The 24,205-nt window shown below is 50.6% G+C and overlaps 1 protein-coding gene across 7 annotated transcripts in view; it reads left to right on the top strand.

The window, feature by feature from the left end:
* Positions 1-24,205, top strand: part of TMEM44 (transmembrane protein 44) — a 48,292-nt gene that overhangs the window by 5,296 nt on the left and 18,791 nt on the right. For 4 of the 7 annotated variants that reach the window (XM_032631389.1, XM_032631383.1, XM_032631384.1 and 1 more), the window contains exons 4-9: positions 983-1,149; positions 1,367-1,453; positions 6,118-6,288; positions 8,901-9,041; positions 10,651-10,755; positions 16,150-16,308. In XM_032631389.1, the coding sequence (XP_032487280.1) occupies positions 983-1,149; positions 1,367-1,453; positions 6,118-6,288; positions 8,901-9,041; positions 10,651-10,755; positions 16,150-16,308 (830 nt within the window). Of the gene's footprint in view, positions 1-982; positions 1,150-1,366; positions 1,454-6,117; positions 6,289-8,900; positions 9,042-10,650; positions 10,756-16,149; positions 16,309-20,336; positions 20,598-24,205 lie in introns of those variants that run through there. The other 3 variants (XM_032631386.1, XM_032631385.1, XM_032631388.1) reach the window with 2 other exon arrangements.

The following is a 24,205-nucleotide window of genomic DNA, read 5'->3' as shown; positions in this document are numbered from 1 at the left end:
GGCGAGCTCCTTGGTTTCACCCAGAGCGGGGAGTCAGGGGCCTAAAAGGTAGTTAGCGCTGCTAGTAAGGGGGTGTGGGCACACAATGGGCAACCAGAGGAGGGGAGGGGCTGCAGGTGTCAGAGAAGGATGTGACGTCGGAACTGGGACCGCAAGGAAGGGCATTCCAGGTGAAAGGGCAGCATGGGCCGAGGTCAGGGAGGGGAGGGGGCGGGGCTTTGGGGATGGACAGTGATACTCAGTGTGCAAGTCCAGGGGCTCCAAGCGAAGCACCTGGGCTGCCTCAGGCCGAGCGGGCGCTGGAAGTAACTGAGATGGGTTGAGTAGCCTTAAGTATGTGGGACTGGGACTTGCCTGAGAAGGGGCAACAGTGTGCTCGGACCCTTGTCCCAAAGGGAAATGCTTGCATCAGGGGTGATGTAAGATGCTCTCAGCTGCTCGAGGCTGCCCAGAGGAGGAATGTTCTTTTTGGAATTGTTCAGAGGCGTATCTGTCTTCTATTTCAAGGAGACTTTCAAAGACGATGCTTATCCTACTCACAGCTTTGGTGCCTTGGCACCAGCGTGCCCACTCATAATACATTCACCAAGCTTGTGCCGGTTCTGCTCTGTGCCGGGCTCCGTGCAGATTCTAGCACTGGCCGGGCACAGTGCCTGCCTTCAGCGGTCTCCAGTCTAGGACGGGCGACTCTGTGTGCATGCAGGTGCATATGAAAAAGGATCACGTTGCCCTGCCTTGAAACATAAAACACTATGAGAGGCTGAGGAAGGGGAAGAGTGCCAGTCATGGGGGGGTGGGGGGATAAGGGGAAGGGGGGAAAACCCAACCACAGGCCCTTGAAGGGGGGTGAGGGGCTGGCCTGTGGAACAGTGTGGGAGCCCATCCTGGCCTCGGGTCTGGGGTCGACACCAGTTCTTCCCACGCAGCTGTCTGTCGAGTTCCAGATCCCGGGAGCCCTGTGGGATCTTGGTGTCTGTTGCAGGTCGGGGATCCCGGGAGAGAAAGAGGAGGCGGCAGCTCAGGGCCAGCATATTTGCCCTGGTCCTGCCGCTGAGCCTGGGCCCAGGCTGGGCTCTGTGGGCCGCTGTCCCGAAGGCTTCAGGCCCCCTCCGAGGGCCGCAGCGGAGGCTGCTGGGAAGCCTGGTACAGGTGAGGTCTAGCCTGCTCAGGGGGACCTGACGGTGGGGGGGGGGGGAGGCGGGGGGGGAATGCGGGCCCCTCCCCTTCTCCTAGTTCCAACAAATGCCCTGGGGGTGGGCGTCAGGGTTAGGCCTTGTTGGGAAGAACCTCCTAAAAGCAGAAAAGGACGGGCCTGGGGGTGCATGGGCATCTCCTCAGGGTGCTGAGTGTATCACCGTTCCCGCAGGACAACACTGAAATCCTTGGCTACCTGCTGGGCGGCATCGCAGCCTTGGGCTCCTGGGCTTCCCGGATCCCCCCACTCTCCAGAATCGTGAGTCTGGGGCCGGGACTGTGGGTCACGCTGGCAGGTCTTAGGGCGTCTGGGAACATCCTCCCAGCTCCAGGTCACCGGGGTGGACAGGTGGTGTCTCCGTTCACATGTGCGCATGTGGGCGTGTATGTGGGTGTGTGTGCGTATATACACGTGTGTGTGGGCAGCGAACAGCCGCCCCCAGGCCTCAGAGGGTCCTGAGGCTCACAGGGAGAGGGCACTGTGTTCTCTCCATTTCTCATAGCAAATGAAAATCAGGCTCTCCGGAAGGAGCCCCTGAGTTTGGATGGGTAAGCACCCCATTAAGGAACGAGAAGACCTGAGCTTTTAGAGAACAGGGTCATGCAGCTCCTGGGGTCTGTGTATTTGAGAGTGTCTTGTTGGCAGGTATTTTCCAGGCATCTGAGGTTAGGGAAGTCATGTGATGGCCAGTCCTTTGGGGGAACAGACGTGCCTTGAGATGCCCTGCTTGCCCTTGGGGAGCTCACAGTCTCCCCAAGGAAGACACAGAAATGGAAAGCAGGATGTTTGAATGCTCTAAGAAAGAATCAAATGTTTGGGGTTCTGGAAGAAAGAGAGAAGCCTCCTACATTATTCAAATGAGCGAGGGTGAAAACTGTTCACACTGCCAGGCACTGGGTGCTGGCGCGGCCCCAGGTTGGCAGCGAAGGCCAGGTGGGGTCTGAGGAGGCAGAGGCGAAGGGAAGGCACTCAGCGCAGAGCAGAGTGTGCGGGAAAGGCCACCGAGGCAGGAGAGCGCCAGCCAAAGAGCCACATATTATGGACGCGTGAAAATGGCGGGGCCTGACGCCAGAAATGTGACGGCCCATCATTAGTCTTGCCCAAGAGCACTGTGGTTTAACAGCAATCCCAGGAGAACAGGATTTGAGGAGGCGGGTGCTTAGTTGACCGCTCGTGGGAGCCGCAGCCTGAAACCTCCCGGGGCACGGGGCCTCATGAGCAAAGATGCTGTCTCCAGGGCAAGGGAGGGGAGCGTGGGGAACAGTGTGCTCAGTTCAGCCACCGCTGGGATGGGCCTCCAGGGTGTGGTCAGGGCTGGGAAGCCGTGTCACATGAGGACCTTTGAAGGAACAGCTGCAGTGCCCTGACCACCTGTATTAGTTTCCTGCTGCTGCCATAACAAAGTATCCCAGACTCTGAACAACAGAAACATACTGTCTTTAAGTCCTGGAGGCCAGAGGTCCGATACCAAAGTGTCAGCAGGGCCACACTCTTTCTGAAGGCCCTAGAGAGGGATCCGTTCCAGGCCTTTCTCTAAGCTTCTGGTAGTTCCTTGGCTGGTGGCACCACAACCCCAGGATTTGTGTGGAGTTCTCCGTGAGTGTGTGTGTGTGTGTGTGTGTGTGTGTGTGTGTGTGGTCGCATGGCTTCCCTCCGTATGTTTCTGTGTCTGACTTTCCTCTTTTCACAAGGACACAGTCCCCTTGGATTAGAGCCCACCGTAATAACCTCAGCTTACCTTGATCATCTGCAAAAATCCTATTTCCAGATAAGGCCACATTCACTACCTCTGGCGGTTGGGACTTCAACATCTTTTTGGGGGGACACAATTCAACCTATAACACCATCCCACCTAAAATAGCCCCAGGCCAGCCCCACCGCTGTGTCCCTCCCTCTGCTTAATTTTCTTCATCTCATTTATCACAGCCTGAATGAGCTCCTTTAGTTACTTACCAGGTTGCTGCCTGGTCCCCTAGCAGAGCATCGGCAGTGTGAGAGCAGTGCCCTTGTCTGTTTCATTTCTCACTGTGTTCCAGGTGCTTGGGGTCTGCCCAGGGTAGCTTCCAGCAGACACTTCTTAATGAGTCACTGCATTTGGCCTAGAGAAAAGGAAGCTCATGGATACAGGAAACAGAGGGCTATCTTGGGGCAGAAAGAGCAGCCTTGTTCTTTGCAGTCTCGGAGAACAGGACCAAGACCAGAATCAATAACCAAGAGGTTACCGGGAGGGCCGCTTCCCGTTCGGTGAAAGGAAGAATTCCATGGGTTAGACACTTTTCCCAGTGCCTGGCATGTTGAGAACAGCTGGTGGTGTTATTCCTGCTTTAGGAGGTAGTGGGCTCCTCATCACTAGAGGCATTCAAACCTGATGGCCCCTTGGCAAGAAGATAGAGGGGAGTTGCAAGGGGACTGAGCTGGGCAATCTCGGAGGGGCTGCCAGCCCTGAGTGTCTCTGGTCCCATGAATAACCCAGAGCTAGGGTTCCCTCATTAGGGAGAAAGCCAGCAGGGTTGCAGTGCTAAGGGAAGCCAAGCCAGCCTGGACTTGGGCCCTGGATCCCCCAGAAGCCGCTTCTAATTTACCCCTGCAGGGGGCGCTGAGGAGCAGCCTGGCTGGGTGGCTTTGGTGGGAAAAGTCCCCATTTTTCCAGGAGCAAGTCCTTGAACAGGACAAAGGGTACGAAACACGCACTGATCAGTAAAGCATTGTGCTGACAACACAGGGAATCATTGCTGCTGTTAGAGTGTCTGAGGCACAGCCCGCTTCCAGTCCCCAGCGCGGATTTGCCGGGAAGCCACCAGGCAGGTCATCCTCCCAGCCGTCTGTCCTGACCTGCTAGACAGGCCTGTGCGTGCTGGAGAAATTCATACCACATCTCGAGTCGCCAAGCCAGTTCCAGTCTTCAAGCAGTGATGCTTGAAGCACAGCTGTGTGTTCAGCGCCGCAGGCAGAGCCCTCTGGACCCTAGTACCGACCCTGAGAAGAGCTTGAGTTCTGAGTCAGTGGGCGCTGGCCGTGGGTTGGCACGGGACTGAGAGCAGAGGGCTCCCCCAGCTTGGCCTCATCCAGCTCAGGGCGTAGCCCGGCTCTGCAAGTCACCTTCCCCTCTGGCCATCAATGTCCTCTGTAAAATGGGGGTGGGTGGACTGGAGGACCCCAGAGTCTTCCCCCCACAGCAGTGCTGCTGGGCCGTGTGAGGTGGGACGGGCTGATGGGAAGGGATGACACTCCACCCGCAGCCTCTGGGGCCAATGGGTCAGGGGCCACCGTCCCCAGCTGCATGCCGTCTGCTCAGTGGGTGGCAGGCCAGAAACAGGGAGGCCCGGGAACAAAACTGGAAGAGATGCAGAGGGAGATGTAACACTCCTGAGGAATCTGTTTTTTCTTTCTTCCCCTTTCCTTGGCCGTGCTGTGCGGCTTGTGGGATCCTAGTTCCCCAACCAGGGATTGAACCCAGGCCCTTGGAAGTGAAGGCATGGAGACCCAACCACTGGACCGCCGGGGAATTCCCAGGAGTCTTTTTTTTTTTTTTTTAATTTATTTTTGGCCGTGTTGGGTCTTCGTTGCTGCGCGCGGACTTTCTCTAGTTGCGGCGAGCAGGGGCTACTCTTCATTGCAGTGCACGGGCTTCACATTGTGGTGGCGGAGCACGGGCTCTAGGCACGTGGGCTTCAGTAGTTGTGGCACTTGGGCTCAGTAGTTTTGGCTCGTGGGCTCTAGAGTGCAGGCTCAGTAGCTGTGGCACACGGGCCTAGTTGCTCCGTGGCATGTGGGATCTTCCCAGACCAGGGCTCGAACCCGTGTCCCCTGCACTGGCAGGCAGATTCTTATCCACTGTGCCACCAGGACAGTCCCAGGAATCTTTTTGAGGGTTAAAATTAAAATGGAGAAAATCGGCTAAAACATGCTTTTTCTCTTGAATTTTTTCCATTCCTTAACCAAGGCCTGTATGTCTCTAAGTACAGTCATCTAATGAGCAAACTAAGTTATATATATATATATAATATAATTTATATTTATGTATTAATTTAAATACCTATGTAATTGTATATAATTGGAAACACATAATATTTGTATATATACTTAATGTGTATATAAAGTGACTTTAAACCTGTAAAGGATACTTACGTATAAATATTGCATGTTTCCTTTTTTAAAAACCAATATTTCCATTGCTCATTCTCCAGAAATATCCCCTTGGCTTCAAAATTTCCAGAATGTTATCTCTAATTTTCCTGACTTTCCCATCCCGCCTGGTTCAGAGTTGGTGGCCCCGAGACGAGAAGAGTGGGCCCTTGGTTCTCCATAATTCAGTCTCCGTCCTGCTCTCCCCACTGACATTCACGAGCCCCTGCCCAGTGCTGGGTTCCAGGGCACCGAGATGGTGAGGACCTCAGCCCTGCTCTCAGGAGCCCTCTGTCTGTTGGACAGACAGATGTGTAAGGAGCTAAGTCATGATCAGGGTGAAAGGCACTCCAATAGAGGGATATGTCAGAGGTGTGAGGGACCCTGAAGAGGGAATAACTTGCTCCCCTTAGGGTGGAGGTGTTAAGGGATGGTTTCCCAGAGTTGGGTTTAAGCCAGGTTCTGAGGGATGAATAGGAGTTCACCAGACAAAGAAAACAGCTTTCTTTTTTTTTGGCCACGCCGCGCAGCTTGCATGATCTTAGTTCGCCAACCAGGGATCGAACCCATGCCCTCTGCAGTGGAAGCGAGGAGCCCTAACCACTGGACTGCCAGGGAATTCCTGGAAGCAGCTTGAAGCCCAACAGAAGTGGCACCTCTGGGGACTGGCCATGGGCAGAGGGCTTGCCCTCCAACCTCTTACATCACCAGGGGCCTGGGTCTTAGAATCAGCTTTAAGGGAGCTGAGGGAGGTGTCAGTGTTCCTCCCAGCCCAGCCCCCTTCTCTCTCTGCCCAGTGCTGGGGTAGGACATTTCCCTCCATCTACCTGTGGACCCGGCTCCTGTCGGCCCTGGCTGGCCTCCTCTACGCCTCGGCCATCGTGGCCCATGACCGGCGGCCTGAATACCTGCTACGGGCCACACCCTGGTTCCTGACCTCCCTCGGCCGTGCAGCGCTGGACCTCGCCGTATCCACCCCAGGCCCTGGGGCTTGGCTGCTGTGTCTCACCTGCCCTCCTACCCTCTTGCTAGAAAGAATTCTTTCCCAGTAGCCAGGGTGGTGGTTTGAATCCTGGGGGAGGCAGACACAATTGCAATGTGCAGTTTTGTGCTTTGTGTCCTTTTAAAATTTTATTTATTTATTCATTTATTTGGTTGCACCGGGTCTTAGTTGTGGCAGGCTGGCTCCTTAGTTGCAGCTCGCTGGCTTCTTAGTTGTGGCATGCGTGTGGGATCTAGTTCCCTGACAAGGGATCGAACCTGGGCGCCCTGCATTGGGAGTGCAGAGTCTTACCCACTGCGCCACCAGGGAAGTCCCTCCTCCTTTTTATTTATTTTTTAATAAGAAGAAATATCTCTTGACTGGAGCTTTGCGAAACAGCAGAGGGGAGTATGAAGCTTCCTGGCCTTGGGATCACAGAAGAGCCAGGCTCCTGTCTCGGTGCTGCTCCCCACCTGGATTGGTCCCCGTCCTCTGTGAACCTGTTTTCCTCACCTTTGCCTTGTCTTCTCACAGGCTGGGAAGGGCTTTGCAAGCTGACCTACCCTACACGAGTGATCATCTGCTTTCTGTCCTCTTCGGTGCTGGAGCCTGGGGTGGGGAAGCAGAGAGAAAAGCTGTCAGTGATCGCTGAGCCCCTTTCTGATCCCCAAGGGGGTGTTGCCTGACGCGCTGACACCCCAGTGACCTTGGTGTGAGGGCCTCAAGGGCAAGCTAAGCTCAGACAGTGGCAAGTGGAGATGCTGGGTGGGGTTGGGGGAGGGGTGGAAAACCTGTGGATTTAGCATAAATAGTTTAGAAATGGATTTTCTCACATACTATTTGAGTCTGCGAGGGCTGCCGTAACACATAACCACAAACGTCATGGCTTAAACCACAGGAATTTATTCTCTCAGCTTTGGAAGCCAGAAGTCCGAAATCCAGGTGGAGCCATACTCTCTCCAGAGGTTCTAGGGGAGAATCTTTCACTGACTCTTCCAACTTCTGGTGGCTCCTGGGGTTCCCTGGCTTCTGGCAGCATAATTTTTTTTTTTAACATCTTTATTGGAGTCTAATTGCTTTACAATGGTGTGTTAGTTTCTGCTTTATAACAAAGTGAATCAGTTATACATATACATATGTCCCCATATCTCTTCCCTCTTGCGTCTCCTTCCCTCGCACCCTGCCTATCCCACCCCTCCAGGCGGTCACAAGGCACCGAGCTGATCTCCCTGTGCTATGCGGCTGCTTCCCACTAGCTATCTATTTTACATTTGGTAGTGTATATGTGTCCATGCCACTCTCTCACTTCGTCCCAGCTTACCCTTCTTCCTCCCTGTGTCCTCAAGTCCATTCTCTACGTCTGCGTCTTTATTCCTGTCCTGCCCCTAGGTTCATCAGAACACTTTTTTTTTTAGATTCCATATATATGTGTTAGCATATGGTATTTGCTTTTCTCTTTCTGACTTACTTCACTCTGTATGACAGTCTCTAGGTCCATCCACCTCACTACAGATAACTCAATTTTGTTTCTTTTTATGGCTGAGTAATATTCCATTGTATATATGTGCCACATCTTCTTTATCCATTCATCTGTCGATGGACACTTAGGTTGCTTCCATGTCCTGGCTATTGTAAATAGAGCTGCAGTGAACACTGTGGAACATGACTCTTTTTGAATTATGGTTTTCTCAGGGTATATGCCCAGTAGTGGGATTGCTGGGTTGTATGGTAGTTCTATTTTTAGTGTTTTAATGAACCTCCATACTGTTCTCCATAGTGGCTGTATCAATTTACATTCCCACCGACAGTGCAAGAGGGTTCCCTTTTCTCCACACCCTCTTCAGCATTTATTGTTTGTAGAGTTTTTGATGATGGCCATTCTGACTGGTACGAGGTGATACCTCATTGTAGTTTTGATTTGCATTTCTCTAATAATTAGTGATGTTGAGCATCCTTTCATGTGTTTGTTGGCCATCTGTATGTCTTCTTTGGAGAAATGTCTATTTAGGGCTTCTGTCCATTTCGGGATTGGGTTGTTTGTTTTCTGATATTGAGTTGGCAGCATAATTTTAATTTCTGCCTCCATCTTCACCTGGCCTTTTTCCCTTTGTGTATCTCTGCATTACTTCTCTTCTTCCTGTGAGGTTCCTGCCACAGGACTTACCTTATCCACCCTAATCCACTACCACCTCATCTTAACTAATTATATCAGCAAAGACCCTGTTTCCAAATAAGATCACATTCTGAGGTTCCGAGTGGATATGAATTTTGGGAGGACACTATTCAACCCACTACGTGTACTGTCCTTGTAAGCCAGGGAAAATGGTTTTCAAAATCCTTTTGTGTAACAGGTATCTACTAAGTGCTTGTTAGAGGCAGTGTCTGGCTGGGTACTGGGCCCTCAGGGGGACAGGAGCTAGAGAGTGTCGGACCTGGCTCTGTCCTCAGATGAGCTGTGTCTGTTCTGGGGCTGACCCGACCGGATGATCCCGGGGAGGTAAGGGACCAGCCCAGGATGGAGCCCTCAGGGTGCAGAGGTGAAGGCAGCACCGGTGGCTGAAGTTCTCCGCCTCCGTGGACCTTAACTTCACTTCTCAGATCATTTTCCTTTCCTGGGTGATGAAGAGCAAGCTGAGGCATGCTTTGGGATTTGCCTCTGAAGCCAGAGAGAATGCCGACACCCAAGCCCTTTTGACCTGTGCAGAGAAGGAGGAAGAAAACCAGGAGGCAAGGACCGAGGCAAGGTCTCACAGCTGGACGGGGCCCCCCGGTGTTTGTGCACAGCATGGGCAGAGGCAGCGAGCCTCACCGGGGCCGGGCCTGGGAATCCTGGGGGTCCCCACGAGCTTGGCCAGTTGGTCACTTTAAAAAACTACTGTTACGCGCAATGCTGAGTGCCCTGAATAAGTAGGATCCTCTGTTTTCCCAAGTACAAAATATTTTTTTTAAGTTTGCTATTATGCTATTTGGTAATTTACATGTATATATTTAAGTTCACATACTATATAAATTAATACGTTAGTTTAGAAGTAATGTGCTTTCTGCCCTCATTTCGTAAAAACTTAAGTTCCCACTTTTGCATGCATGTGACAGCCACAGCATCGCCACCGCTAACACAGCTTTTTTTTTTAAGTTGGTATCACTAAAAAGCTGATTTTTAAAAGTGCTGCTTACAAATGACATCCACCCTTTACAATTATGTCATACCAGTAAATGTGTCTGTCTCTGTGTTTTGCTGATTTAATCAGGTGACCCCTCTAAGTAAGCAGAACTACGCTAACTGAGGCAATTTTTCTTTGTCAAAAGTCCTTGCTTGCAAATAGTTGACAAAATGCCTCATAATAATAAGAGAGCTTGTAAAGAGTTGAACATAAAGCAGCTCCCCCTTTTCTAAGATCATTTTTTGAGGAAAAAAAGTCTCACCTACTACCTGGACTCCTCACTACCTTCATTTCTTTCAGAGTAGAAATGAGGCTCCGTGTGAGTGAACCGGGTCCCCTCCTCCGAATTTTCTAGGTTTAACAGTGTAATCTGACTGAGTTAATGAAGTAGAAGATAGTGTGGGTATGACCAAGGTAAAAGGGGAGATACAGGTGCTTAGACCAAAGATCCAAGTTCCCAAGAAGGCTCTAGTGGGAAGTTATTTTCATTCCATTCTAGAAACTGTTACAAAATTATATCCCAATGGGGAGCTAAGGTATTTAAAGAGAGCCCTGTGTGTGTTTAGTATTTTGAAGAGAGGAAGTGGAGCCTTTGTAATCTCTTCAGCAGTCTTTCCATCAGTGGTTCTCAAAGTGTGGTCCCCGGACCAGCACTGCCTGCAAACTTGTTAGAAATGCACATCTTAGGGCTCCACCCAGCTCTACCAAATCCAAAACTCGGGGTGTTTTTATAAGTCCTCTGGGTGCTTCTGGTACCCAGTAAAGTTCAAGAACCACACTGCTTTACAAAAGCATTTATTTAGCACCCACTTCAGTGATTCCCAAACTTTGCCATACTTTAGAATTATCTGGGGGGCTTTTCAACTCTGCAAGTCACATCCATACCAATTAAACCAGAATGTCTGGTGTGAGGCGGGGTGGGGGGTGAGAGCTAAACTTCAGTTGTTTGGTTTTTTAAGAAGCCCAGGTGATTCCACGGTGCAGCAAAGTTTGGGACCCACCCACCTACTGTGACCTCAAAGAGACAGATAAGATACATCTTATAGGACGCAGAAAGTGAGATGTGCCATAAAAGAACAGAAAAAAATACTGTAGGGGTTCTTTTGAAGAAACTGGGATCCTGTTTTGAGAAAAGGTCTCCTGACTTTAAGAATCCCCCTTTCTGTCTCCCCATCCCCGCTTGAAAGAATTCAGACTGGGTGCCTCTCACCACGCTTCCTTACTGCAAGCCCCTCAAGAGGATGGCAGCCGTCAGCCGCTACCTGGAGCTGACCATCGAGCCTGTGCAGGAGGTAAGTGGCTGTGGGCCACAGCCGGGTGTCCAGAGGGTGGGAGGTAGTCCTGGAAGGCTTCCTGGAGGAAGTGACACTTTAGCTGCAGGAGGGGCGGAATGAGGCAGGAAAGCCTGTAAAAAGAGGAAGGGACTCTCAGAGGCCTTGGTGGGGGGCGGGCGGTGGCGGTCAGATGAAGGGGAGCTCAGAGATAAAAGGGTGGAGGTGGGGTAAGTGTGAGATCGCAGAGGGTGACGGGAGTTCAGGAGGCTTCAGGACTAGAGACTCAGGGTCAGACGTGCATTTTAGAGCCGTCACTCAGGCAGTGTTGGGGGGCAGACTAGGGAGTGGAGACTAGAAGCAAGGGGGTCAGTGAGGGACAGTTGTAAGTCCAGGAAAGACATGGTGTGGCCTGAACCAAGGCTGCAGCCGATGGAGAAGCAGAGCTGCAGGGGAGTCGGCAGGTAGAGCAGTGGGGGCAGTGAGGATGTGGTGGTGAAGAGGACCACATGCTCCAGATGACTCCCAGGGTTCTGCACGGAGGGCCTTCAGGAGGAAGAGGGTTGGAGGGAAAGAGGCGACAAGAAGCCCACTCCATGTCCCACACCCCACTAAATCGTTCCTGTCGAGGCTACAGCGACCTCCCAGTTGCTAAATCCCGGGGTCATTTCTGTCCAGTTGAGGTTCAACTCGTTTGGCCACCTGCTTCTTCTGATTTCTGGGCCCCTCCCTGTCCTGGTTTTTCTGCCACCCTCACCTCTGCGGGCTCCTCCTGGTGAGCCGACTTCAAGGTTGCAGTACCCCAGCTCCGCCTCAGGAGGGCTCCCTTCTCTGGGTACACTCTTCCAGTCCCACAGCCCTACCTGCCAGCTCCGGCTGATTTCCCCGGCCTGTGTCTCCATCCTTTTCCTCTCCTTCAGTTCCAGTCTTGACTGCCCCACTACCTCTTCATCCTCCCTCTTCTTCGTCACCATGTGGCATCTCACACGTGCCGTGTCCAATACAGAATTCTGGATTTCCATGTCCAGACCGGCTCCTCTCCCCATCTTCCTCATGTCAGTAAGCAACACCACTGTCCGTGCAGTGGGTCAAACTCAGATTCCTCTTTCCCTCACTATACGCCCATGCCCATATCATCCATCTGTGAGTCTTGCAAATACTTCTTTTAAAGTAGGTCCAACCTAGAGGTTATCATACTGAGGGAAGTAAGTGAGACAGAGAAAGACAAATATCATATCACTTATATGTGGAATCTAAAAAATATTACCCCCCCAAATTACAAATGAACTTATTTACAAAACAGAAACAGACTCACAGACGTAGAAGACAAACTTAACGGTTACCAAAGTGGAGGGGGAGGGATAAATTGGGAGTATGGGATTAACAGACGCACACAACCATATATAAAATAGGTAAACGACAAGATTTTACTGTATAGCACAGGGAACTGTATTCAATATCTTGTAATAAGCTGTAATAGAAAAGAATTGGAAAAAAAGAATCTAGGTATATTCATATAAATCGGTAGAAATGAATCACTTTTCTGTACACCTGAAACTAACACAGTACTGTAAATCAACTATACTTCAATAAAGAAAAAAAAAAACAAGTAGATCCAGGAGCCTCCTAACTGGTTTTCCTCTCACTGCTATTCTTGTCCCACCCCCTCCATTTACAACCAGTAACCAGAAGGGTCTCTTACAAATGTAAATGACATCTTGTTCGTCTTTGGTTTAAAACACTCCTCTGGCTTCCCATTTCACGCAGAATAAAATCTAATCTCCTGACACAGCCCCGCGCTTTCCCCCTCCCTCACTGCCTCCTATTCTCCCCTCTTCAATTCTCTCTGCACAGAATTTCTCTCCGTTCCTCTGCCTACATGCTCTTCCTCCTGATTTTTTGCATGGATGCTTCTTTCTTGTCTTTCCAATTTCAGTAAAAATGTCACCTCCTTCCCCCACCACTCATTCTGTGGAAAAGTTGCTTCCACCCCTCTGCTGTTTATTTTATTACCTTTTAAAATGCTCTGCAAAGCACTTATCGTGATCTTTTACTTCTGTTTGTTTTCTGTTTCCTGCTGGGATATAAACTTTGTCTCCTTCTGTCTTGTTTGCCAAAACCCTGGTGCGTCAGGTCACGGGCTCTCCGTACAGGTGTGTTTGGAACCCAGAGTGCAGAGCGCTGGGCTGACCCTGGGACGTGCTGACGCTCAGACTTTGGGCCTGAGAGAGGAGTTTTACACTTTGCTGTTGTTCCTTGGAAAGTGGGTGTAAATAACCTGTATGTGACGTTAAGTGAAGTTCTGGGAGGTTTGGAGCACGCTTTCACGATTAAGAGTCCACTTCGGCCATTAAGCTCTTTTTCTGTCCAGAGGGTGGGTGGGTGGGTGGGTGGGTGATGGGAAGCCCTGGGGAAAGCACAGGGAGCCCTGGCAGCATCTGGCCAACGCTTTGCACTAGAAATTTTTAAATCGTGGAACTTGTGAAAAATAATAGTGCAAAAGCTGCATTCACTTGAACCCTTCCAGTACCTGAATCTTGAGTGGATGCCCGCTGGAGAGCAGACTCCTTGAGAGAAGACTGTGTTCCTCTTCCGTTCTCTTCCACTGAGGCCGGCCAGCACATTTTTGAGGAAATACTTGCATTCGGCCTCTTCCTTCTGTGTCCACCAGAGGGCAAGAGTTGCCTCCAAGACAGCTCCCAGCAGGGAGCCAGGAGCCCCGCCCTCTAGCCTGGGCAGAAGCCGCCTCCCTGGGCTCTAGGGTCATCATTCGCATGGTGGTCTGTTTACTGAGGGCTGACTACTTGCCAGGCTCTGAGTAAATAATAACAGCCAACACTTCCATGGTGCTTATTGTACTTACTGGTCACAGTGCTTGGAGTACTGGTCTAAGTGCTTTACATAGATCAACTCATTTAATCCCACAGCGAACCCTTGAGGTATTATGCTCATTTTACAGAGAAGGAAAATGGGGCCCAGAGAGGTTAAGCAACTTGCTCAAGGTCACACAGTTTGTTGGTGGTAGAACCAGGATTCAGAACTGTCTCTGCCGAGTCTGTGCCTTTGACCAAAATGCTATGCTGCTTCTTACTTGGCATGATGGCTGACACCAAGTAAACGCTTGATAAATGTTTTTTTACAATTATTAGCAACGCAGATTCTTATAACAACCTGAGGTAGATACTATTATTATTTCTATTGTCATTTATTAATAGTTAATCATTTTATTTTTTTTTTATTTTTTTTTTGCGGTACGCGGGCCTCTCACTGTTGTGGCCTCTCCCGTTGCGGAGCACAGGCTCTGGACGCGCAGGCTCAGCGGCCATGGCTCACGGGCCCAGCCGCTTCGCGGCATGTGGGATCTTCCCGGACCGGGGCATGAACCCGTGTCCCCTGCATCGGCAGGCGGACTCTCAACCACTGTGCCACCAGGGAAGCCCTTCTTCTTCTTCTTTTTTTAAAAAAATATTTATTTATTAATTTATTTATTTTTGGCTGCATTGGGTCTTCGTTGCTGCCCACGGGCTTTCTCTAGTTGCGGTGCACGGGATTCTCATTGCGGTGGCTTCTCTGTTGCGGAGCACGGGCTCTAGGCATGCAGGCTTCAGTAGTTGTGGCACTCAGGCTCAGTAGCTGTGGCTCGCAGGCTTTAGAGTGCAGGCTCAGTAGTTGTGGCACATGGGCTTAGTTGCTCCGCGGCATGTGGGATCTTCCCAGACCAGGGCTTGAACCCATGTCCCTTGCATTGGCAGGCGGATTCTTAACCACTGCTCCACCAGGGAAGCCCCCCTTATTATTCTTTTAAAATGAGGCACAGGGAGGATTAACTCACTTGCCCAAGATCCCATAGTTAGAAAATCACAGGAATAGGTTTCAGACTAATCCTGTCTGACTCTGGCACCTGAGCTTTTATACAGAGGACATGCTTTTTATGCCGCCGTTTCATGCCACCATTTCATGCCTGTTGCATTAGCAAATTCTTTTATTTTTTTCATGAGACTGTCCTGATGGGCATGTTGTGGTGATATTGGTACACTGTTGCCATGTGCCTTGATACACGTCCTGTTTGAACTACCATCAGGAAGTGGGCAAAAGAGCCAGAGTGGTGCTCACTCTTGCCATCATCACCTCCTGAGCACTGGTCAAGGAGAGATTTTCCAAGAGATGCAGCTGGGGTCAGGCTGAGCCTAGGAGGCCGAGGGTGTGGGGTCCTAGGAGTCAACAGCTTGCAGCATTTGAAAACTCCATTTTATCTGTTGACTCAGGTGTGGTCAGACCTGAGGAATTTATAGATTCTTTCCTTTGTTGTGGCCTGGGAGGCCTCTGCTGCCCCGCCTGCCCCCCCTCCCACCCGGAAAGCTGTCTTTGTCTCCTTTGTGGACTTTCCTCCCTTCCAGACGACTCTCACAGGGAACTGTGCCCTTGACCCATCCAGGGCTGAAGCCCTGCGTGATTTGGGGACCAGCATGAGCAGCTGTCCTTCTCGTGTGTCCAGGACATTTACTAAACCTGAGCCGCGTGACACCAGTTCAAAGGAAGCAAGGCAGGGGTTACGAACCCCTTCTATAGATTAGGAAACTGAGACTCAGGAGGATAAGTTTTTTGCCGAGGTCATATGGTTAGTTGGTGGAAGATACGGTCCAGAAGGTGGGTTATTCCCCCTGTGCTGTGTCACTGGGATGACTGCCCGGCTCTGAGCCCAGCCCAGAGCCTTGAGGATCTCTGGGGAAACCCTTGTGAGGCCTGTGGGAGGAAGCTCTCTTCTGAGATAGTTGGACAGACAGATAGTCTCACAAGTTTCTTCTTCCCTTAACCCTTCCCAGCTCACTCTCGTAGGCTGCTGGCGGGTGCGTTGGTTAAGCCTCTATGGAGCACACGTTTGGCAAGAGCTATCCAAATTACAAGCGCTCATACCCTCTGATCCAGCAATTCCACTTCTAAGAATTTATCCTTTATATCCTGAAATTTTTAATGTACGGTATAATTGACTGCAGCCAGGGTTGATTGTAAAAGCAAGAGACTGGGAATATCCTATCCATTAGCAGGGGACTGGTTTAAATAGCTTGTGAACATCTGTACAATGCTACCAAAAAAAAACTGCTATGAAACTACTTCTAAGGCATGTTGTTAAGTGGAATAAAGCAAGATGCATAAGAGAGTATAGAGCGTACTACTGTTAGTGGAAATGGGGGAAATATGTACATGCATTTGCTCGCGTGTGCACGGACTATCGGGAAGGACACACAAAGGAGGGCCGGTGCCTCTGAGGAGGAGCTGAGTGGCCGCAGGAGGAGGGTGGAGGCGGCTGCGTCCTTTCGTGCCTTTTGAATGCTGAAGCACGTGGATGCTCTGACAGTGCAAAAAACAAAGATGCCAACCAAGTCTCCTGCCTGCCCTTCCCCGCACACCTTGCAGGTGAGCTGCAGTGCCACCAGGCTGCCTGGAGACGGACAGACAAGCACGGGCGCCACGTCCCTGCAGGAGCCCCCCTCGTACCCTCCGGTTCAGGTCATCCGGGCATGCGTGTCCTCCAGTAGCTCCTCCCAGGTCTCCTCCGTCAACTCTGACCTCGAGGTAGGTGCTGTGTCCGCCGGCAGGTGCACGGGTCCTCCTTCACGCGTGCTTGCTGGTGCCTCTGAGGTGCCTGCACTGCTCTGTTCTCCTCGGCCCACGCCCGCCTCACGCCCACTCAGTAGTGAATAAGCATCTACCCGAGGACTTTCCCACGCTGTCCACGCTGAGGAGGGCTTTCCACAGTCAAATGAGTCGTGGAAACACTGCACGCTGAATCATGGGGCACATTCAAGTCTTGCAGAAATAAGTGCTGACTAACAAACTTTTTTTTTTTGCGGTACGCGGGCCTCTCACTGTTGTGGCCTCTCCCGTTGCGGAGCACAGGCTCCGGACGCGCAGGCTCAGCGGCCATGGCTCACGGGCCCAGCCGCTCCGCGGCATGTGGGATCTTCCCGGACCGGGGCACGAACCCGCGTCCCCTGCATCGGCAGGCGGACCCTCCACCACTGCGCCACCAGGGAAGCCCCTAACAAACTTTTTAAAGAGTCTTGGTGTTTCCCAAACCCATTTGACCATGGAAGGCTTTCTTCCCCCGCAAGGAGCACCAGGCTGTTCCCTGTGGTGCTGTCAGGGTCATACACAGGGGCCCTCAATGGGCATTGTGCCTGGCACTTTCATAAGCTTTGCCTCATTTTGAATTTTTGGATCTTTGAACAAAACACATCACATTTTGGATACCGGAAATGGGTCTAACTCTCAGGTCTACGGTCCTGTCACTCTCAGCCCCACAGCTGTGGCTCCCAGCCCTTGTCAGGAGGAAGTTTCCCTTTGTCTGTGGCAAGTGAGAACAAGGACAGCATAGTGGACAGGTGGTACCAGCAGGGGGAGGGACCGTCCTTCATTCTGGGTTTGTTGGGGTCTCCCACTCTTTTGATATTTAAATGCCCTTTTATGAATTGATGATAACAGGAAGTGCTAAGTTGGTGTTGAGGGTTTGGTGTTGGTCTTAATGGCCTTATTTGGCAAAGTAATCAATCATCTGTCCTGAGTCAGTCCCCCAGATTCGTTCAACTCGTAGTGGACCCTGAAATCCGAAAGACTTAGAGCCCCTGATCTGCGGGGTAGAGTCCAGATCCCTTAATGTGGGGTTCAGGCCTTGCACACCTGCCCCAGCCTCGTGCCCCTCCCCTGCCCTCACCTACATGTCCTCCTTGGCCGTGGACTCTTCCCTCATCCCCAGGGCTCTGGGCCTTTCTTCCTGGGATTTCCTCTGGCCCAACTGCCGTGTGTCAGAATCCTACCCAGATGCCACCTGCTGTGTGAACTCCCCTCCCCTCCACGTACACACCAGAGATTAAAGCCTCCTTCCCTTGGGTGCTCAGAGCATACACCTCTCTTCCATCCCTGGTGTTGTTTGCCGTGTAGCCTGAGGGCTGCAGGGACCTGTCTCCCCGGCCAGGCTGTGCGCAGGCTTTTAGGTCTAGGGGCCTGGGCTGCCCTCATCTTTATCTCTTGATCCTGGAACACACACAGCTGGTCATTGAGAGGTGGGTTTTGAGGGAGAAATTCTGCTCCAGACCAAGGACCATTTGGGCTCCGTTTATCCCCGAGTCCTTCATTTGGTGCTGTTTATTTCTTGGATCTGGTCTCAGAATGTGTCGGACAACCCAAGGCGCATGTCTTGGCAGCCCGGAACCAGCAGTCCGGGCAGAGTCTAAGGCTAAGGGGAGAGAGGGAGAGTGTGTTCAGTGAGGGGAAGGGACAGTTGAGTTGGTGAGATGGGGGGAGGGGCCTTGGGGAGGGCGGGAAGCAAGCTCGCTCTGTGGGAACCCGCAACTGAGCTTAGGATTGGACAGTGACCTTGAACAATTCAGAAATTTGTCTCTGTGGCTGTTTTGGGCAGTTTCTGTGTTTTGCAGTCCTTTTTCTCCCTCTCCTCTATTCGCTCTTTCCTTTTAAATTCCAAGGGCACAGGGTCGCGCTCATACATGAGGCAAATGGAGATGAATGCTTTTGCCCTTGTTAAATAAGGGGTATATTTTTAGAAGCCCAGGTGCCCCCATCTACCCCACCCACCCCCTCCAGAACCCCCAGCACAGCCTCCTACTTCATTCCCCAAAACACCCACACGCTACACATGACAAAGTGCTGAGTCCCGATTGGAAGTTACTTAGAATCTCACTAAACACAGACACTGAGGAAATGTGAGCAGGGGACAGTGTAGCTTGTCAGGCTTGTGGCCCATCCGATCTTCTGGTAATCTATATATTCTCTATATAATCTATATATTCTCTCTTAAAAGTAATACATGTTTATTGTAGAAATTTTGGAAGATGTAAAGAAGAAAATTAAAGTTAAGCCACAAACCCATCAACCACCAGCTGCCTCAGGGTGGTGGGATTGATTGGGTGGGCTCCCCAGTTTTTCAGAGCAATATTCCTTAAAAGTTCTGGCTCCCTGATGGCTGAAGGGGAGGAAGGGGGTGTCTTTTAGCCGATGAATGTGACACTGCTTTTCATCCACCTGTTTGGGTCACTCATTCAGCAAACATGTTCTTGGGGGGGGATTTGAAAGAAAAATGCATGAGGGCAGGGGGGCTGGCCTGACCCACCACACGTGGTGGGAGGTACTTGGTAGATTGGTCACAGTCTGGTCATGACCTTGCTCCTCCAGACCACACCCCCAAGGGACTGAAGCCGGGCCCCAGGTCGTCACCTCTTCTGGTTTGCGACTTCTCTTACCCCCAAGATGGATTGCACAGTTCAGATATTTCCTAACACTGGGTTGAGACACCCAGGGCATCTGTCTGTACTCTCTGGCTACAGTCGTCTGTGTCTTTTGCCAGCCAGCTGGGCTTCTGCTTGACCCGCGGGGTCCATAAGTGAACGCTTGCGCCTCCCACGGTGGAGGCCTGGGGGCACTCTTTGTCGCTAAGGTGTTGTGTTCGTCACCTCTGTGGTCCTTTACGACTTTGTGACTTCACTCTCAGAGGGTGCTTTTGTGTCCATGTCCTTGGGGCACATACCCACAGGTTTGAAGACCTACGTCCTGCCGTGCTGGGGGAGGTGGAGAGAAGAGAGGTCCCTCAACACGACGTACACTGTATCCACAGCCCTCAGCTCACTACGCGTTTTGAAAGTCATTGCTCACAGTGACTGCGTGTGTGTCATGAGGCAGGCGTGGTATGTTCTATACTTTCCAAGCACTGTTTGGTATAGTCCTCCTAACAGCCCTGAGGCAGGTATCTTTAAATATTCTTGTTTCCCAGAAGAGGAGACTGGGATTCATTGAGTTTAAGTAACCTGCCCAAGAAAACGTCATCATCATCATCGCCATCGTTATAATTGGCAGACCTGGGGATTTGAACCCAGCTCTGTCTGGCTCTGAAACCCTGTTGTTACCCACTACACCCCACTGCCTCGGCAGGAACTACCCAGGGCCGAGTTTCTTATCTATCATTCCCATTTTACAGATGAGAAAACTCTCTCCACAGGACTCTCTCCACTTACCTATGCGCTACCTGTGTTCTCAGGCAGGGTCCTGTCTAATAGGCAGGATAAAACATTGGGATTTACAAGGAATTCCAGTGATGTAGAACACCCATGAAAAGAGGTGAAGCAGAGACAGATAAGGCATGGGAGCTTGCGTGGAGGGAGAACTGGGTCATTTTCACCTTTTCTCAAGTGTCCACTGGATGGGCTGGTCAGGGCACCAGACTAATGGCAGTGGAGCCTGAATGTGACTCATAACCCTGTAGACAGGCCATTTGTGTGGGCTGTGCGGATTTCTGGACGTCTCCACGAGACAGGGCACACTCCACGGAGACTGTGCACCTACTCACTCAGCCACTCGACACCAGGCAGCCTGTCTCCTGACACAGCCGTCGGAGGGCGTTCTGAACACATGTGGAGGAAGGGTCACTGGCTCATGGTCTGTGGGTGAGGGACCAGGGCCCAGAGGGAGCAGGGCTTTCCGGAGCGGCCCGCTCACTTGCCAGGGCAGCCAGCACCCGTTTTATGAGTGCAGGGTCGACATTCCCTCAGTGTTGAGACTGTTCCTGTGCCTTTTAAAGGTTTTTTTCCTCCTAGCCTCTGGGATGCAAGAAAAGATTGAGTCCAGCTTTGTGTTTAACCACACACCAGATTGCTGTCTGAAGAGGCTCGCGTCCCAGGCCCCCGTGTCCTGCTAATTCTGTACCTAAGGCTCTTGACAGCCAGGACTGCTTGTTCCCTCTCCAGACCCTGCTTCCAGCACCAGCAGACCAGGACACAGTCCCTTGGATGTTTGTCATTCTTAAAGCCAAATCATTCTTTCAAGGAAAAAACAATTAATTAGTTAATAAAAAGAATACACACCCACACACTGACTCTAAAAGTGCTAATTTTAGAAGTAAATACATATAAGTATGAAGAAAGAGGCCAGAAATTTCTAATGGGTCCCAAAGACCAGAAATTAAGTTCAGGGCATAGTATCTGCCCTGCCCAGATCTGTGTGCCCCTGTGTGCTCTGCAGCAGTGAGAGATGGTGTGTCCGGAAATGTGTGGACAGTCAGCTAGTTCCCCTGGGGTAAGGAAAGACTGTACTGGGCCCCCCCCCAGGGCAACGGGGCTGAGCAGGAGAGAGAGGGCTGACCAGGGGTCGGGTGGACACTGGCTTGTCCAGGCTCTCGCTGACCTGCCAGGCGGCCTTGGTTCTGCCCTGGACTTCTTGGGTTTTAGTTTCTCCCTCTGTAAGTGGGAATCAGGAGACCTGCCCTGCTTACATTACGGAGTGATTCTGAGGATCAAATGGGGGTGCTGCTGGGGCCCTGCAAGCCTGCCAATGCTGCTAGATGCAGTGCAGTGGACAACGGGCTGCAAGTGGTCTCGGACACCTACGCTGGCCCTGAGAGCCTTTGAACCAGGTGACGCCGTTCATTTCTCTGGACTTGCTCTGTCTGTGGAGATAATGAACTCAGGGAGCTGGTGAGGCTCTGACAGAGCACTATTCCCACAGATGATGAGCTTTGAACTAGGCCATCTTTCAGGTCCCATTTAGCAAGTGACCTTAAGTGAGCAAGTGTACTGGGGGAGTTAGGCGGAGGTTAATTACACTGAGTCAGTTCTTAGAAGTGGAAAGGCTTCCATCAGGAAAACAGCGGGGTCAACCACCAGCAAAATGGGCTGCTGTGTCTGCCTGGGTGCCACTCAGAAAACCTCTTCTGGCCTCCGCAGTCTCTAGAAGCATTTCCATCACGCTGCCTGAAATCCAGGGAAGAGCTCCTGACTGAGCTCCTGCCTCCGTCCCCCCTCCTTTCAGTGCTGTCCTACCCAAGATCTTCCCAACACTCCATCAGCCCCCTGGCCTTCCTGCTCTAAGGCCCTCTGTGGCTCCTTACTGCTTACAGCTTATGTCCAGACCCCTTAGCCTGACCTCTAGGACATTTCGTTGTCTGGTTCAGGGCTAACTCTCCAGGTTTTCCTCTGCACATCCAGCCAGCTTTCCCTTCTCTGGGTTCCTTTGCTCATCTGTCTTCTGCCCTTCAAGGCCCTGGCTAAATCCTGCTTCCTCCGGGAAGCCTTCCCTGTGTTCCTGAGTAGGGTTGCTAGATTTAACAGGCAAAAAATACAAGAGGCCAGTGAATTTGAATTTCAGATAAACACACCTATACTAAAACATTATTTGTTATCTGAAATTCACATTTCACGGTGTATCCTGTGTTTTATCTGCAGCAGCCCTGCTCCTGAATCCAACTTGATCATGGCCATTTCCCGCCCTTCCCTGGGCCAGCATATGAATAGCAAAACTTCTTCCAAAAAAATCAGGAACATACAATGTTTTATGTCAATTGTATCTCCTGTTTGAATGGGAAAAAATAATTTTAAAAAAATCAGGAACAGGAGCCAGAGTTGCCAAGGCCTTTCCCACTGGTGGTCTTGGAGTTTGGCCTAAGTACAGTATTTGCATCTCCTTGTGAGTGGAGTTCAGAGGTGCTCGCTCCCAACCCTTGCTGCCCACCGTTGTAATACATAGGCCTTCATCTCGGCTTCCCCTTCATCCCAACCTTGGGATGTCCCTGCAGTGAAACTGTCATCTTTAGAAGGGAAACCGGCCCCGTGTGGGTCAGAACTTCTCTCTCACTGATCCAGTTCACCATGGGCTTTGCATACAGCACTCCACGGCCTGTGATCCATTTTTCCTCACATCCCATTTTCCTCACGACAGCCCAGGAAGGAAGAGCTGAGTGGGGAGTTTGGGCTGGTAGAGAGGAGGAGAGAAAGTATGGGAGGTGAAACAGTGCTTGATCCAGAGTAAGTGCTATAGAACTGCTTAATTAACTAACTAAAGAAATTGAAAGGATGAGATTTTTGAAGCGTATGGTGTTAAGGTTTAAAAGCCTGTAAGGTACTAGGAAAATCAAAAAGGAAATCTGCTTGATGAAATCTAAGACGGAACTGTAGCTGGCGTGTATCTGGCCAGTCTCAAAACTTTATGATCAGAAAAAACAAAAAACCTTTATAATGGGTCCTGAGTCCAACACCATTTCACCTCCCCCATCTTGGGGAAGTCACTTCTCCCCAGATGTAAGAGGAGGGAGTTGAACAAATGGTCTCTGAGGGCCCATCCAGCTCCCAGTCCTAGAAAGTGACCCTGTTTCCTCAGTGGCTGAGACACACCTCAGAGTCTTCAGGAACAAAGGAGAGCTTACCACATGCCCTGTGGACAGCGTCTATAGGTTGCTTCTTGGTTTCAGAAGCATGATAAAGTGTTCTTTTAGAAATGAGGTGAATTGAAACCCTACATGCTGTGGTTCACGGAGATGATGGAATTGTGGTCCTAAAGACAATTCAAGGATATGTGGAAATGCTCACTGTATTTTAAGAGAGAAAAGCCATTTGCATAATATGGGGTGTGTGTGTGTGTGTGTGTGTGTGTGTGTGTGTGTGTGTGTGTGTGTATTTCAGAGGGCTATTCAATAACTGTTCATAGAGGCCCTCTTTTAGGGATAGAATTCTGGGCAATCTTTTTTTTTTTTTTTTTTTTTGCGATACGCGGGCCTCTCACCGTTGTGGCCTCTCCTGTTGCGGAGCACAGGCTCCGGACGCGCAGGCTCAGCGGCCATGGCTCACGGGCCCAGCCGCTCCGCGACATGTGGGATCTTCCCGGACCGGGGCACGAACCCGTGTCCCCTGCATCGGCAGGCGGACTCTCGACCACTGCACCACCAGGGAAGCCCTGGGCAATCTTTATTTTGGGTTTTGAAAAAATTTCTATACAAAAATGAACAGATTTTGCTCTTGAAACAGGGAAAAGACTACACAAATGTTTATTTATTTTTACTTCTTTGTGGGGGGTGGAGAGAGACCTCAGTTACAAAGATTTGAGTTAATCGTGTTCCCTGGGCACGTTATCATTAGTTTAGAAAGTAACTTAAAAAACAAATCCCGGCTACTACTTCCACTAGAGGGCACTCTTCTGAAATTTTCGATTGTTTGTGATGCTGAAGATTTTGAAAAGGAGGTTTTAAGGTTTCATTTCAAATTCAGTTGGAGGACTCTTAAACTTTTTTATTTGTTTGCTTGTCTTTAAATACACTTTTTCTTTTGGAATAAGTTTAGATTTACAGAAAAGTTGCAAAGGTAGGACAGAGAGTTCCTGTATACCTTCACCCAATTCCCTCTGATGTTAACATCCTGCACCACCAGGCTGCATTTGTCAACACAGAGAAATTAACGTTAGTACATTACCATTAACTAAAGTACAGACTTTATTTGGGTTTCACCAGTTTTTCTATTCATGTTCTTATTCTTAGCATATTTTCTTTCATCTCTCTTTTTATTTCTATTACATTTGCAGAAGTTATGTAACTTTTTCCACCTGTGTTGTCATCAACATTTCCATCTTTTGCAGTGTGTGTGGAAAATCATTTTTCGTAATTTTGTGTGTTCTCCATTTAATCTTTTTTTTAGTTTCTGTT

The sequence above is a fragment of the Phocoena sinus genome, chromosome 4 (genome assembly GCF_008692025.1).
Source record: "Phocoena sinus isolate mPhoSin1 chromosome 4, mPhoSin1.pri, whole genome shotgun sequence".
Lineage (NCBI taxonomy): Eukaryota > Metazoa > Chordata > Mammalia > Artiodactyla > Phocoenidae > Phocoena > Phocoena sinus.
Note: the sequence above shows the minus strand (reverse complement) of the source record. Positions and strands in the feature narration are given on the sequence as shown.